Source organism: Oncorhynchus mykiss, chromosome 11 (genome assembly GCF_013265735.2).
Source record: "Oncorhynchus mykiss isolate Arlee chromosome 11, USDA_OmykA_1.1, whole genome shotgun sequence".
NCBI classification, from domain to species: domain Eukaryota; kingdom Metazoa; phylum Chordata; class Actinopteri; order Salmoniformes; family Salmonidae; genus Oncorhynchus; species Oncorhynchus mykiss.
The window spans coordinates 37214929-37231142 of record NC_048575.1 but is presented as its reverse complement, the minus strand read 5'-3'; the positions used below and the strand labels follow the sequence as shown (position 1 = coordinate 37231142).

General features: G+C 42.0%; 2 protein-coding genes across 5 annotated transcripts in view; both read right to left on the bottom strand.

Moving 5' to 3' along the window:
• Nucleotides 1–4597: 4597 nt before the first annotated feature.
• LOC110535652 lies at nt 4598–6125 on the bottom strand. The gene is made up of 4 exons (XM_021620780.2): nt 5794–6125; nt 5541–5645; nt 5288–5389; nt 4598–4966 (listed from the first exon to the last, which is right to left on the bottom strand). Exons 1-4 carry the CDS (start codon nt 5986–5988, stop codon nt 4883–4885), a joined length of 486 nt encoding a protein of 161 aa, XP_021476455.1. The 5' UTR covers nt 5989–6125; the 3' UTR covers nt 4598–4882.
• A 2493-nt stretch (nt 6126–8618) lies between these two features.
• LOC110535651 (anion exchange protein 2) overlaps nt 8619–16214 on the bottom strand; it is a 107400-nt gene continuing 99804 nt past the window's right edge. For 3 of the 4 annotated variants that reach the window (XM_021620774.2, XM_021620776.2, XM_021620779.2), the window contains 6 exons: nt 15777–15866; nt 15418–15584; nt 14928–15181; nt 14465–14634; nt 12912–13085; nt 8619–11470 (listed from right to left, as the gene is read on the bottom strand). In XM_021620774.2, the coding sequence (XP_021476449.2) occupies nt 11390–11470; nt 12912–13085; nt 14465–14634; nt 14928–15181; nt 15418–15584; nt 15777–15866 (936 nt within the window). In that variant the 3' untranslated portion in view covers nt 8619–11389. Of the gene's footprint in view, nt 11471–12895; nt 13086–14464; nt 14635–14927; nt 15182–15417; nt 15585–15776; nt 15867–16214 lie in introns of all 4 variants that reach the window. The other variant, XM_021620778.2, reaches the window with a different exon arrangement.

Sequence of the window (16214 nt, the reverse complement as noted above, 5' to 3'; positions counted from 1 at the left end):
ATTGCTGTACACCAGCAGGAACCCATCCAACTTGAAGGAGCTGGAGGAGTTTTGCCTTGAAGAATGGGAAAAAGGCCTCCCGGGTGGCGCAGTGGTTAAGGGCGCTGTATTGCAGCGTCAGCTGTGCCATCAGAGTCCCTGGGTTCGCGCCCAGGTTCTGTTGTAACCGGCCACGACCGGGAGGTCCGTGGGGCGACGCACAATTGGCCTAGCGTCGTCCGGGTTAGGGAGGGATTGGTCGGTAGGGATCTCATCGCGCACCAGCGACTCCTGTGGCGGGCCGGGCGCAGTGTGCGCTAGCCAAGGTTGCCAGGTGCACGGTGTAGCCTCCGACACATTGGTGCGGCTGGCTTCCGGGTTGGATGCGCGCTGTGTTAAGAAGCAGTACGGCTGGTTGGGTTGTGTATCGGAGGACGCATGACATTCAGCCTTCGTCTCTCTGGTCTTATTTCTTGTTTGTTTGGATCCTGGACTTGATGATTGGCCACCCCCAGGTGATAAGGGTAGACAACAACACATTTGCCACGCTGATCCTCAATACAGGGGCCCCTCAGCGGTTTGTGCTCAGTCCCCTACTATACTCCCTGTTCACTCATGACTGCACAGCCAGGCATGACTCCAACAACATCAATACGTTTTCCGATGACACAACAGTGGTAGGCCTGATCACCGACAACGACGAGACAGCCTTTAAGGGAGGAGGTCAGAGACCTGGCCGTGTGGTGCCAGGACAACAACCTCTCCCTCAACGTGATCAAGACAAAGAAGATGATTGTGGACTACAGGAAAAAGAGGACCGAGCACACCCCATTCTCATCCACGGAGCTGCAGTGGAGCAGGTTGAGAGCTTCAAGTTCCTACGAACATGGTCCATGCACACCAAGACAGTCATGAAGAGGGCATGAAAAAACCTATTCCCTCTCAGGAGACTGTAAAGATTTGGCATGGGTCCTCAGATCATCAAAAGGTTATATTCTACAGCTGCACCATTGAGAGCATCCTGACTGGTTGCACCACTGCCTGGTATGGCAACTGCAAGGCACTAAAGAGGGTAGTGCGAACGGCTCAGTACTTCACTGCGACCAAGCTTCCTGCCATCATGGACCTCGATACCAGGCAGTGTCAGAGGAAGGCCCTAAAAATTGTCAAAGACTCTAGCCACCCTAGTCATAGACGTCTCTCTGCTATAGCACGGCAAGCGGTACCAGAGCACCAAGTCTATGTCCAAGAGGCTTCTAAACAGCTTCTACCCCCAAGCCATAAGACTCCTGAACACCTCAGCAAATGGCTACTCAGACTATTTGCATTGCCCCCCTCTTTTACACTGCTGCTACTCTCTGTTGTTATCATCTATGCATAGTCACTTTAATAACTCTACCTTCATGTACATATTACCTCAACAAACCCAACAAATATTGACTCTGTAACAGTACCCCCCTGTATATAGTCTCGCTATTGTTATTTTACTGCTGCTCTTTAATTACTTGTTACTTTTATTTTTTATTCTTATATAAAACTTTTTTTTAACTGCATTGTTGGTTAGGGGATGTTAAGTATGCATTTCACTGTTGTATTCAGCGCATGAGACTAATAACATTTGATTTGATTCCAAGATCATACCCTCAAGACATGCTAACCATTACCAATAACAGGGGAGGTTAGCATGTCTTGGGGTATGATCTTTGGCACTCTGTAACTACCCAGATGGTGGTCCTCTGTAGCTCAGTTGGTAGAGCATGGCGCATGCAACTTTAAAATGGAGATAGCCTCAAAGGTGCTGCCAGTGCTGTGACACACACCATAATGGCACAGATAAAGTTGAGACCTCTATATCTCTATGGTGTCAATTGTTTCGGTTTGGACAATATCGACTTGTTTTCTACCTTAATACATTCCCATTGCTAGCATATGGATAGGTAGCTTTCATTTGGACATCCCAGCAAACATATACTTGAATCCCAAAACTATCCTTTACTTATTTCTTTCAATATTATATGTTTGGTAGTGACACTTCTTAAAAATACATGAAGATATACCAACTCCCTCACACCAAAATGTTTGCAGACAGACTACTCACCATGTGGTCATGCTAGAGAGGATTGTGATCCCGTCATCTATAGTGATATTTGTATGGGTGTGGCTTAAAGCACATTCATTCTACAGTATTTTAATGTATGTTTCGGCAGTGACATAAAAAAAGTAGGACAGCATTTTTTTGGGGGGGGGAAAGATGTTTAAAAATAAACAAAACTACTAATTAGATAATAATAATATAACAACTTAAGATGTTCTATAGAAATAGCGTTAAAAACATTTCAATCTTGAATTGCTTTATTTTCAAACATGAAGTTCAGGAGTCAGTGTTTGGCACCGCCATCTCTCAATACAAATAGGTGTATAAACAATTACATTGTACTATATTAATGTAGCAGTATGTTTGTTATTGCTTTGGATTTGATTAGAACATATCATGCATGATGTAAACAAAATTAGTTGTAATTCTGTAATTCATGGGTAGAATTACCCATGTAAGCAGGAACCTAAACCAAGGCAACGGGACTGATCTTACAGCTGGGCTGAGAGTCAAAATGAGCCAATTTATTTCCCACGTCTTACTTTCCATACTTTTGTTGCATGTGAATACCCACGGATTGAGCCCTGCATCCCTGGAGACTGTCATCTTCCTGCGGCTGCTCATCCCTGGAGACTGCCATCTTCCTGCGGCTGCTCATCCCTGGAGACTGTCATCTTCCTGCGGCTGCTCATCCCTGGAGACTGCCATCTTCCTGCGGCTGCTCATCCCTGGAGACTGCCATCTTCCTGCGGCTGCTCATCCCTGGAGACAGCCATCTTCCTGCGGCTGCTCATCCCTGGAGACTGCCATCTTCCTGCGGCTGCTCATCCCTGGAGACTGCCATCTTCTTGCGGCTGCTCATCCCTGGAGACTGCCATCTTCCTGCGGCTGCTCATCACCCGAATTCCATGTCGCAGTGACCTGCACAAACTCAAAGGGCAGTGTTTTTTTGCAGTATGGGCAGAGCATATCTTTGCAATGTCCTTGTTTGGAACTGGATCGGGGTAACAATAATATCTGTCCCTGGCATTGGGTCAGAGGGCCCCAAGGGCATGGTCTCTGGCCATGTGGACTTCATTACAACTGTTATGTACTGTAACTTACCACCACTAGAATTGCTTTTCTCAAATGAATAGTGTACAATGAATAGTGAGTGATGCAATGATATGTTCTAAATCTTCTATATATGCTATTACCTAGAAAACAAGGTCTCACAACAGAGTCTAAAGGTTGATTCTCAGTAGTCAGCTAGCCTAGTAGTTAAGTTGTTTGTTTCAATTGGCAAAGGGAAGCATGAAATCAATATGGTAAAGGCTCACCACTTAGTTAACAGATTTCGGTCATTATTGTGTAATTTAAAAAAAATAATTTCAGTGTAGCTGAGATACTAAATATTACACTATATACAGATACGTGTACATGTACATTTTGTAAGTTATTATTCAATATGTGTAAATGTTATCAGAATTTACTTAAAGGGCAATTCCACCACTTTTCAACCTGATATTCATTATCTCCAGCACCATACCAGTGTGTGAAAATGGCACATTTCTATGTTCTGTGGCTAAAAAAATAAGGCCCTAAATTCATAATGGCTGACATAATTGAGTAGGATTAAAAGTAACACACATTTCATGTCAGGGCGTGGGAATTTTCCCGCTCCCCGCGTCACAGCCAATCTCAGCGTTTTGAAAATCTGTGTTATTACATCTTTCATTTTGATGACATCAAATTGCTATTTTTAACTACTACAAAATGTACAATTGCGCCGTTTTCACACATGTCGACACTGGTTATGGGTTAGGGTTAGATTTTTTTTTATTGTGATCGTGGCACAAAATAGAAATAACACCAGTGGGTTGTAAATGCAGTTCATCTTCAATTCTGTCTTATTAACCATCTATTCTATGGTATTTCAATCTTGGTGACGGAGAGTAGAGGCTCCGCTGGTGTAGCTTATCTTGCGACAGTACTGTAGTCGTCATAGCATGACATGAAAAGGTCATCATTTCAAACACATTTAAACACTTGTCATTTAGAAATAAATAATTTACGGCTTGGGGGTGTTTCTCAATCTCTCCAGCAAATGTTCTGTAGCAAACTCCAAAGTCCATCAGTGGCTGTTAGAATATGCACAACATATGGATTAACATTTCCCCTGGCACACTTGGTGGCTTTCAGGTAGAAGTTGTGCTAGATGTATTGCACCTTAAACTCAGAATGAAATAACATTTTATATTAAACAAATCTTGTCTGTGCTACATTGTTCAGTTAGTAACACCCTATGGACGATAGACACACTTCTTCCACCGGTATAAACATTAACGAGACTCAAAAACACATATTGCTCAGGCCTAAGGAATCACAAGTCCAAGCTTAAAACAGGCTATCAACCAACTGTCGTGATTGTTTTTCTTGGCCTTCCTATAGAGAAATGGGAGACGCTGTAACATCTAGAGGAATTTCCCCTATCATGTCTACTAACTATGTGCTATTTGGAAAAGAGAACACCAACGACTTGAATTATTTTTTTCTGAATAAAACTTTATTGAACATAAATGTACCACATTCAACTGGGATATTGCAGAGGTAGAGGAATAGGAAACACGAACGTAGCATGCATGAAGTGAACACTTGGAGCTCAAGCCTAAGCGTGTTTAAAGTAATTAGAAATAGTATGAAGGTGAATACAGAATAATGAACACAGAATACAGACAAAATTAGGCTCTCTTTCCAGACTAAATCCAGATGTATTGTGCAATAGCATTATTTCGTCATGGCACAGAACTAACATGGCCCCTTTTCACTTTAAGATTTTGAAGCCAGGAGAGTAGGGGCTCCACTGTGGTAACTCATTGTATTACAGTGTTCTACTCTTGTTGTCATCATATCCTGAAATTCACAAGGGGAAATAAACAGGTTAATATTCTGCTTTAATAACATTCACAATATATATGTCTTCAAAATCAACTTTTACTCAATAATGTGATGGAACAAATCCCTGCAATTACTGTCTGTTTCTGAATTAGATAAGAGTTCACCTTGTGATGTTGTCCTTAATCTTTATAGGAACTAGTTTATAGACAATTCTATAATTTTCTTCATGAAAATTCTAACATTTTCTTCATAATCATATTTAGTTATAGAATTTGACTGGTGAATGATTGAAACAGTTTAGTGTCGGGGGAAGGGACAACTAGCGATCCAACAAACCTCTGTAAGTGCTGGTTTGTGGACACAGTGGATATACGGTTTTGGATCCTTCTCAATCTCTCCAGCAAAGGTTTTGTAGCAGACTGAACAGTCTATCAATGGCTGTAGAAATACACACAATATGACAGCATTATATGTAGATTACAATTCCATGCTGTAGACTTAGATGTGTATAATTTATGGGATTTGTACGAAAGCCGTAAGGTTATTGATGATTCAGCTCAACTGTGCTGAGACAGTTCCAGGTACTCACTCGGTCATTCCTGAACTTGCATTGCGTGGAGTCAACCGTTCCCTTTGGGCACTTGGTGGCTTTCAGGTAGAAGCTGTGATAAATGTAGCTCACATCAAATCCAGACTAGAGGAAGAAAATGTATATCATTGAGTAGACTAAACAACCATAAACATTTACCAGGTCTACACAAAACGCAGTCTTGTCACAGTCCTCAGAAAAACAACCTTCCGGCAATAGAAACCTCAATGGTTTTCGGCACAAGGTTTTTTACCTCTATGTCGGACTTCAGGAGACTCTTGAAGAAGAGAAAATGGTGTTTGACTCCAGCGTGAGAGTTGAGTTGTTGCAGAGCCAGATCCACTCCTTTCCTGTAGTTATCGGGGAGTTTATTATAAGCCTCCTGAGCCTCAGTAGAAGACAGCAGGACTCCAGCACTAACCAACAACAGCAGTAGTAGAGCAGCCATCTTCCTCCCAGTGTGTGCGGAGCAGCCTGACTGAGGTTATTGTTCTGTATGAAGACCACCCACTCCACTACAGGGAGGAACACTAACTCAGACAAACAAAAGGGAAAGAGCCTCGAATGTGTTTTTGGAGAGGGATTGAGCAATCAAGGATAATGTGCAGGCCTGGGTCATGCGCTGTTTTTGACCTAGTTACAAGAAGGAAGTTGGTTTCAACATGAGAATCTGGAAGTTTCAATTTCTATATTTCAACATAAATCGTTTTGTATTAGCCACAGCATACATGAAGTGAACATGTATCTGCATGGTAAAAGGTATTTTATGTATTATCCTGTAACTTTTAACTGTACTCATCTTGTTATGAATAATACAGTGGGGCAAAGAAGTATTTAGTCAGCCACCAATTGTGCAAGTTCTCCCACTTAAAAAGATGAGGCCTGTAATTTTCATCATAGGTACACTTCAACTATGACAGACAAAATGAGAAAAAAAATCCAGAAAATCACATTGTAGGACTTATGAATTTATTTGCAAATTATGGTGGAAAATAAGTATTTGGTCAATAACAAAAGTTTCTCAATACTTTGTTATATACCCTTTGTTGGCATTCTTTGTCCTCCAAACACGACGAGTTGAGTTTTTACTAAAAAGTTATATGTTGGTTTCATCTGACCATATGACATTCTCCCAATCTTCTTCTGGATCATCCAAATGCTCTCTAGCAAACTTCAGACGGGCCTGGACATATACTGGCTTAAGCAGGGGGACACGTCTGGCACTGCAGGATTTGAGGCCCTGGCGGCGTAGTGTGTTACTGATGGTAGGCTTTGTTACTTTGGTCCCAGCTCTCTGCAGGTCATTCACTAGGTCCCCCCGTGTGGTTCTGGGATTTTTGCTCACCGTTCTTGTGATCATTTTGACCCCACAGGGTGAGATCTTGCGTGGAGCCCCAGATCGAGGAAGATTATCAGTGGTCTTGTATGTCTTCCATTTCCTAATAATTGCTCCCACAGTTGATTTCTTCAAACCAAGCTGCTTACCTATTGCAGATTCAGTCTTCCCAGCCTGGTGCAGGTCTACAATTTTGTTTCTGGTGTCCTTTGACAGCTCTTTGGTCTTGGCCATAGTGGAGTTTGGAGTGTGACTGTTTGAGGTTGTGGACAGGTGTCTTTTATACTGATAACAAGTTCAAACAGGTGCCATTAATACAGGTAACGAGTGGAGGACAGAGGAGCCTCTTAAAGAAGAACTTACAGGTCTGTGAGAGCCAGAAATCTTGCTTGTTTGTAGGTGACCAAATACTTATTTTCCACCATAATTTGCAAATAAATTAATTACAAATCCTACAATGTGATTTTCTGGATTTTTTTTCTCATTTTGTCTGTCATAGTTGAAGTGTACCTATGATGAAAATTACAGGCCTCTCGTCTTTTTAAGTGGGAAAACTTGCACAGTTGGTGGCAGACTAAATACTTTTTTGCCCCACTCTATATGTTGGTTGAATTGTTAAAGAACACTACAGCAGTGATGTTTAATAGAAATTGACTTTATTGGTCATCAATATTTTAACTATTTACACTACCGGTCAAAAGTTTTAGAACACCCACTCAAGGTTTTTTCTTATTTTTATTTGACTAAACTATGAAATAACACATATGGAAGAATCATGTAGTAACCAAAAAAGTGTTACATCAAAATACATTTCTGCAGCAATACACCATCCCATCTGTTCTGGGCTTAGTGGGACTATCATTTGTTTTTCAACAGGACAATGACCCAACACACTTCCAGGCTGTGTAAGGGCTATTTGACCAAGAAGGAGAGTGATGCATCAGATGACCTGGCCTCCACAATCCACCGACCTCAACCAAATGGAGATAGTTTGGGATGAGTCGGAGCACAGAGTGAATGGAAAAGCAGCCAACAAGTGCTCAGCTCGTGGGAACCCCTCCAAGACTGTTGGAAAGCATTCCAGGTATAGCTGGTTGAGAGAATGCCAAGAGTGTGTAAAGCTGTCATCAAGGCAAAGGGTGGCTATTTGACAAATCTTTTGCTTTGTTTAACACTTTTGGTTAGTATATGATTCCACGTGTTACTTCATAGTTTTGATGTCTTCACTATAATTCTACAATGTAGAAAATACTGAAAATAAAGATAACTTGAAAGACACTTGAATGAGTAGGTGTTCTAAAACTTTTGACCGGTAGTGTATGTACACTGAACATAAGCAATGACCACCCAGAATGCTTTGTTTCTTTTAAAATGGAACTGCATTATAGCAATGTTTCCGTGGGCACTGACAATCATGTACAGAACATATTTCCTCCATCCATACTATTTTCCATAAAAATAAACTTATTTTGCACCCCACCATTTTGTCCATGGTCATCAATTACTGCAACATCTTTTAAAACATCTGCACAACACCCTTCAAACACTCAAGACAACACATTATGCCACATTACAATACATGAGGGATCAGGACCTGTATTCATGAAGAGTGAGTAGGAGTGCTAGGATCAGATCCCCTCTGTTCATATCTTATTCAGTAGGATCTAAAATGGAAATCTGATCCCATCATCACTTCTACTCTGAGACGTGTTGTGAATGCAGGCCTTGATCTATGGGCATTCTAAAAGTGAAAACAAATTGAACTTGAGTGACATACTGGAAAAAATATATATGACGGCTATGACGGAGTCAGGTGATAAATGTCACAATCACATATCGTATACATTCACGTGCAGCTGTAGATCAATTCAGACACAAATAAAGGACTTCGAATGCGTTTACACCGTCAGCCGGATTCTGATATCTTTTCCACTTATTGGTCTTTTGACCAATCAGATCAGCTCTTTTGCCAATAGTTGAACAAAAGATCAGAGTTGGGCTGCCTGTAGCCATAGACCGTGGGAATATGGAGCCAAGTATAGCTTAGCTGAGGTGCACAGAAAGAGACATTTCTGAACTTTTACTGTTGAAAGGCAATATCCCAAGTATAAATACAGTAAAGTACACACACTAAAGGATAAAAAAAAGGTTAAGGAGTTGGTCTGAAGGGGATTAGTGAGGTCTTCGGCCTCCCCCTTGCTAGAGAAACAATAAAGAGGCAAGAAAGAACAAAAGACAGACCTGAGGTCCAGTCTTCACAATCAATGACTGCATTTCAGGTAAAAAAAAGTATATTCATAGGTCTAACTCCAGACATCCGTATATATTAGAAACATCTTTAAAAAGGCTTTAAGCCATTCCCCTGGCATTAATCTTAGTAAACCCAGAACTTAAGTCGTGCGTAATTGGTCAGATGTTCAATTAAGATCTGGGTCCATAAGTGTTAAGAGAAGAGATAGAACGAGGATCAGAACCAAAAACAAAAAGAACTCTACCCTTTCTCTCTACAGGCAAGTATATGAGCCAAATGTCCCTGCTCCATCCAAAATATGCTAACGCCTGCAAAAATCAGGATTTGTCCAAATAACCAGTGACAAAAAACCCAAGCACTGGAACTAATGCTGCAGATCTCACACATCCAGTTGTATCATGACAGATCTACAGTATGATTTATGTTTACGTAGTCTTTCCACAAGAGATTACCCTGGCATGGGTGATCTAAAAACTTTGGATAATTTTTATAATAATCACTAATACTACTTGAAATCAAAATCAAAATGAAAATGGAATGTTGTGAGAGAAATGGTCTTGACCCGCTGAACCACTTTGCCCACCTCGGAAACATCATAAACCTGGTGGCAAGTAACAGGTGCGATAACACCCACATTTGATAGTTCTGACCAAACTTGAAACGTTTTAAATGGCCGAGATTTGGCAAGAAATAAAACCACTCACACACAGGAAAATACAAATAGATTAGTGCTCCCCCCTCAAAATACTGACTAGCTTTATGCTGGTAGGTAGACCACTTTAACATACACAGTGAGAATGCAAAAGGTGAAGGTGAACCCCATAGATGCACGTCGATAACTTTCAGAAAGGGATTCAGCAGGATATACTTTAGATGACCAAATATGTGAAACTAAACAGCTCCTTATTAGAACAATACTACAAGAAGTTTACTGTACTTGCCGAAAGTATCACGATGTTTAGTGTATATAGACAGTACTTAAGAAAGGTCTTGAGATTGTGTAGCACTTGAGAGATGTGATCCCATTTCAGCTTTTATGGAGGAAATGCTAACGAAAAATAAATAGTTGGGGAGTTATTTAACATTCAGTACAGTACTTTAAAATCATTTGGTACTACAATGTGTACTTTGGTTATATTTCGTCTCCCTCTGCTGGTAAACTTCAGCCACCACAATGGCAGCATAAACACTAGAGGAGGATGATGAATGGATGAAAGCAAATAAACTACACAATAACATAGATATGCACATTTCAATTCATCACGACTTCACAAGACTGCTGTGATTGCTGAGCAGTGTTGTAATGACTATTGGTAAAACAACCGGGCTAACACTACCTTAATATCAGTCTGAGGTTGGAGCAGTTTGTGTCCCCTTTGCAATCGTTTGGAAACATAAAATCACACGCCTTCCTTTTTAGCTAATGGAATTGCCGGGAGAGAAAAATCTAAGGAACCTTACATTTTTTTTTTACAAAAATACACAGCATAGTGTTTTGATAGACACTAAGTCAAATATAAAACATTCAATATTATGCCTTAAAAAGTGCAGAGGGCTTAGAGGTGCTCTTGAAGGAACAGCTGTTAAAAACAAAAGCAACATAATTAGGTTTCTCTGTCCAGCCATCATGTCCTTCATAAGGCGCTTAGTGAGCTAAAAGAGCTAAACATACAAAGTGAAAGCACAATATGTTAAATATATTGACTCAAGGAATGTATCCCATATATAATCCTCCGCACATTCAATGTGAATCAGCACAACCTGTCAGGGTTGAAAAACAAATAATTGTGTACTAAACTACCTACCATACACGGTCACTGGAATAAACCTTGAAAATACACATCTATAAAAACACAACTGGATTTGAACCCCTGAACCCCCCCAAAAAGGCAAATATGTTGAAATATTTTAAAACATGGATGATGAACAAAATAAATATGCTGAACCGATTGGACCTTTCAGTCTGTATTCATACCTAATGCCACAAAGTGCTCTCTGAAGGGTTACGACCCCTAACCCCTTCAGAGGACAGGAAGTTCCCCCTTATAATGTGTCTCCATTTCCAGCTGTGTGTCATCATGAGAACGCCTGAACGTTGAATCTACTTATGTCACCCAATTGAACTCTGTCCCAGTGAATGAGATTGACAGGGGGTTATGAGTGATCCTTTGGGCAGGCATTTCATTGGCTGGTTGATTGATTGGCAGAATGGTGTGGACACAGAGAAGAATACAGTGGTTGGTAGGTATATGATGGTGTGGGTCACACAGGCATGTGCATCTCTGAGTATTCATCATGGACCTCTCTCTCGTCAAAGACGGGCTCTGCGTCATCAGCATCGAGCTATGAGAGAGGAGAGCAGACTGTTAGAGCAAGGCAGTAGCTGTACCGTTAACCCCACCTCTGACGAGTACCTTAAACAACACTCACGGCGCCGCCCCCTCCCACCAGAAATGCCACATATCCTACTGCCACGGACTTTGCTGATAAATACTTTGTTGAGGGATAACGTACTTGATAGGATTGTGATATGTTGTCATCTCACCTAGCTATCTTAAGATGAATGCACTTATAGTAAAGTGCGCTGTATAAGAACGTCCGCTAAATTACTCAAATGTAACTATGATTGATTGTTTTAAAATGGGTAGATAGATATGCCTTTCGTCAATCAAATTTCACATGTACTGCGCTTTTTACAGGGTACTTTTTCACAAAGTCAACCCAGTGCTAAAAACCACTGAAGAAGAACAAGCAGAGCAGACAGTCATGAAGGATAAGTTATTTTTTTACAACTAAATCAACATTTTTGATGCAAATGGCATATTATAGACACTTTTTTTGAGAAACATACCCCCAAACAACGAATCACTTCCTCATCCTTACTGTGCAGTATACGGGAGCTCTGAAAAAAACATGAATAAAGGCTCCAAAAAAACCCAAACACGTTATTTTAGAAACAGAAAACTTCCCGGTATAGTGATGCAGATCTTGTACACATGAAATTGTGTCATTCCGAACTTTAGTCAGAACTCTCTACTCCATTTTGTTGCGACTCGAACGATACCTGTACAATGGACGGAGAGGTGACTGCTAAAATAAAGGAAACACTTGAGTAAATGGGGGATACAAAATATATTAAAAGCCTGTGCTTCCACACAGGAAGTTCCAGACACTTGTTGAATCTATGCCAAAGCGCATTGAAGTTGTTCTGGCAGCTAGTGGTGGCCCAACACCCTACTAAGACACTATGTTGGTGTTCCCTTAATTTTGGCAGTTACCTGTAGCAGCAGGCTACGTGGAGAATCGAACAGCTGGATAAGGGAAACGTCTTGAGGCGCACAAAAAGGGAATATAACGTTGCGGATAAAGTTAGGAATGACAATTTCATGTGCACATCTAAAGACCTGCATCACTATACTAAGAGCATTGGCATATCTAAAAGGACATATTTGGGTGTTTTTGGAGCCTTTGTTCATGTTTTTTCAGGAACCCCATAGGTGTTTGGTGAAATCACAAAAAAGGTGTCTGGACTTTTCTATAACATGCCATTTACATCAAAAATAGAGATTTGGTTGTAAAAAAAAAACAACTTCTCCTTTAAGAGTAAACTCCATAAGTACTATGAGGACCTCTCCTGAAACATCTTCGGGGGAGAGAAAGGGGATACATCTCAAACGGCACCGTACTCCCTGCACTACGTTTGACCAGGGCTCATAGGGTGAATCCTAGTGAAAGGCCCTAAAGCTAGTGTATGGGCCTAGTGCGCACCTCTGGGCCAACTTACACACTGCATCTCACGGGTGGTGAAGATGCGCGACAACAGGAACATCTTGACGGGGACGGTGAGGATGAGGACGAAAGGGAAAGCCAGAGAGGCCACGGTTGACATGACGGCCCACAGCGCCGCCAGACACACCAGCTGGATCAGTGTATACAGGTGCATCCGCAGCGTTTTCACCTGGGGGACACAGTTACTATCAGTTAAGAAAGTGGATTACCGTAATACACTCGAAAGGGGACAATGAAAATCATGAGTATGTCATTCCTAATATTGAGTTGCACACCCTTGTGCCCTCAGAACGGCCTCTATTCGTTGGGGCATGGACTCTACAAGGTATCGAAAGCATTCCGAAGGGATGCTGGCCCATGTTGACTCCGATGCTTCCCACAGTTGAGTAAAGTTGGCTGGATGTCCTTTGGATGGTGGACCATTCTTGATACACACGGGAAACTGTTGGGCGTGAAAAACCCAGTAGAGCTGCAGTTCTTGACACACTCAAACCTGTGCGCCTGGCACCTACTACCATACCCTGTTCAAAGGCACTTAAATATTTTGCCTTGCCCATTCACCCTCAATCGATGTCTCAATTGTCTCAAGGCTTAAAAATCCTTCTTTAACCTATCTCCTCCCCTCATAGGTTTCACCTGGTCAGTCTATGTCATAGAAAGAGCAGGTGTTCCTAATGTTTGTATACTCAGTATATGTATACAAACTCTGGTACCCACTTGAGCAAAATAGCCTCTATGAGTTTATATAGTGCAGGGATGGGCACGGGTAAGCCCATGGATCAATTTCCGAAAAAATGTATTATAATAATCTTACGTCAGTCACTTAGTCAGTCATTTAGCCCATATCAGCTATTTTTGTATTGGTAAGTTAGTCTAGCCAGCTCTCTAAACTTGTAGTAATCATGGTTTATTTACCAAATCGCATTTGCTCAGGGGCCTTAACCTCCAGGGGGGCCCCATTGATTTTGTAGATATCATATTAACATGGCTTAAATCAGGGCAAAATGTGTAGAATGGCAGGAAATAAGCTTAAAAATGTCAAATATCTCTCTACCCTATGGCAAAATGTGTAGAATTACCTGAACTGAACTCTGAAATGTATTTTCCCCCCCCTCTGCTTTTAAGGGGAGGGGGGGGGGGGTAGCTAAAAATGTTTGCTCGCAAGGTGGTGGGCCCCCCAAAAACATTTCGGCTAGGGCTGGCTCTGACAGCATGTGTGGGTATGGATGTGGGTATGCAGACCCACATCCAGACCCACGGGTATGCAGACCCACGAGCCACTGCGTCTCATGATAAATTCCGATTTGTTTTGTGTCTCCCACCCCCATCAAAGTTTCCCATCCTTGATATAGTGGATTATACAGGAAAGGCTCTATTTGAAAGCCCTGTCCCATATCTGTTTGTGATGTTTTGACTCCTACTGTCATTTTTGACCATAGGAGTTTTCATTAGAGCACAAACTGATCTGGGACCAAGCTATCTATTAGACGGATTAGGGAACCAGAGCCACTGCTCTGTTTACTCTCTGTGACTCTGAGCTGTGGTCACCTTGCGGACGTAGGTGTGGTCGGGGTGGTACTTGGGGGGCATCAGCAGTAACATTAGGCGCTCGGTGAACTGGATTCCATTGAGTGACATCACGCCCATGTAGAGGAAGATGCCAAACAGCACAGCGATGGGGATCTGACGCAGCAGGTCTCCGATCACTATGGAAAGGCCTGGAAGACGAGGGAGTAAGAGTTAAGAGATATTACTGCAAACATGACTGCGTCTCAATACTCAATACTAATAGTTTCCTCTTCTAGTAGTCGGAGGTGAAATAACTACACAGGTGAAAGCAAAGTCACCATAAGCAAAGTCACATATTCCCTTATATGTTTTGTTTTTATCCTGTGTCTTCAGATCACTGCAGAAGGGAAGGAGTCAAGTGGAGGAAGCTACGGTAAACTTTTGAGAAGCACCAAACATCTTCCAGTCTAGTCTATTCGACATCTATCCAAAAGACACTCACCTACTAAGATGGCCACCAGCAACCCTGTAACCCGCTGCTCCTTGACCTCCTGGATGCGGGGCTTGTCGCCGGGGGCGACCGCCTTACTCATGACGGTGAGGGCGTTGGCGTGCGTTACAGAGCGCACAGTGGCAGCGGCCATCCAGGGCAGGCCGAACAGGGCAGAGGTGCCTCCCAGCACTACAATCACCAGCAGGTCCAGGTGGAAGCCAGAACCCTTCACCAGCATCCGCTCCTTTTTACTCACTATCAGACTGAGTTAGGGAGGAAGACAGGTAGTAAGAGAGGAATGGAAGAAAGAAAGGCAGATGAGAAGTTGAGAATGAGTAAATCAACTTGCCAGGATAAAAACATACACAGTATATAATGTAATGTCTTCCATGATTTCCAGTATTTCCCGCAGTTCGTATCCAATTAATTTTGCTACTAAGGGGGAGCTCATGATGGAACACAGGGGTGCTGGGTACTGTAGTGTGACAGTGTGTCTCACGTGGTGATCTGTGTCTCCATGAAGATGAGGATGAAGACCAGCAGGGCGGGCAGCACACTGCCAAACATCATCCAGATGGGGAACGGGGTGTACATGCCTAGGGGGTTGATCACCCAGCCACGCTTCTCAGGACTGGTCACAGAGAAGCCACTGGGCACGCTCAGTTTCTACACAAGGTCAGGGGTCAGGGAAGTGATGTGTTTTAGAGGGTGATGACATAACATGCACTAATATGTCGTCAAAGTAACTAGTTCTTTATAATTTCTCAGTATGACAGTAGTTAAGCTTATTAATCTAGACAATACAATGAACAAACTAATAAAGGGCTTTGGAATTATATTAATTGCAGTACTACTCACCTGTGTGTAAGTGTCACGTATACTGTAGTCCACTAGGACCATGATGAGGATGGCTATGGGGACCCCGAAATCTCCAATAATCCTACGGAGCTGAACAACACAAAATAGTTAGGTGTAGGCAATGCATAACACACAGCCCATGATGGGACACTGGGGAGTGAAGTTCTGTGATTTTACAATAAACTATGTTCTAAATAATTAAAGTGATACTTCGGGAGTCTGGCAATGAGGGTAGTTGGCATTGGTTCACGAAACTACCTCAAATTCCTTCATACTGGACACAGAGACATACAAATGTTATCCACGAGTTCATCTGACTCTGGTGAAGTAGATAAAGGGCCTCATTGCCAAAATCCCAAATGATCCTTTAAGTTTGTATTGAATTGAAATACACCCTGATAACCCTATTGTGCTTAGAGTGAGGATGACATGAGCCCC

Coding starts and splice junctions, on each gene's coding strand:
- LOC110535652 (XM_021620780.2), bottom strand. CDS start 5,988: ATGGCTGCTCTACTACTGCTGTTGTTGGTTAGTGCTGGAGTCCTGCTG. Junction 5,646..5,793: donor TCCTGAAGTCCGACATAGAG/GTAAAAAACCTT, acceptor TTCTTCCTCTAG/TCTGGATTTGATGTGAGCTA. Junction 4,967..5,287: donor ACAAACCAGCACTTACAGAG/GTTTGTTGGATC, acceptor TGTGAATTTCAG/GATATGATGACAACAAGAGT.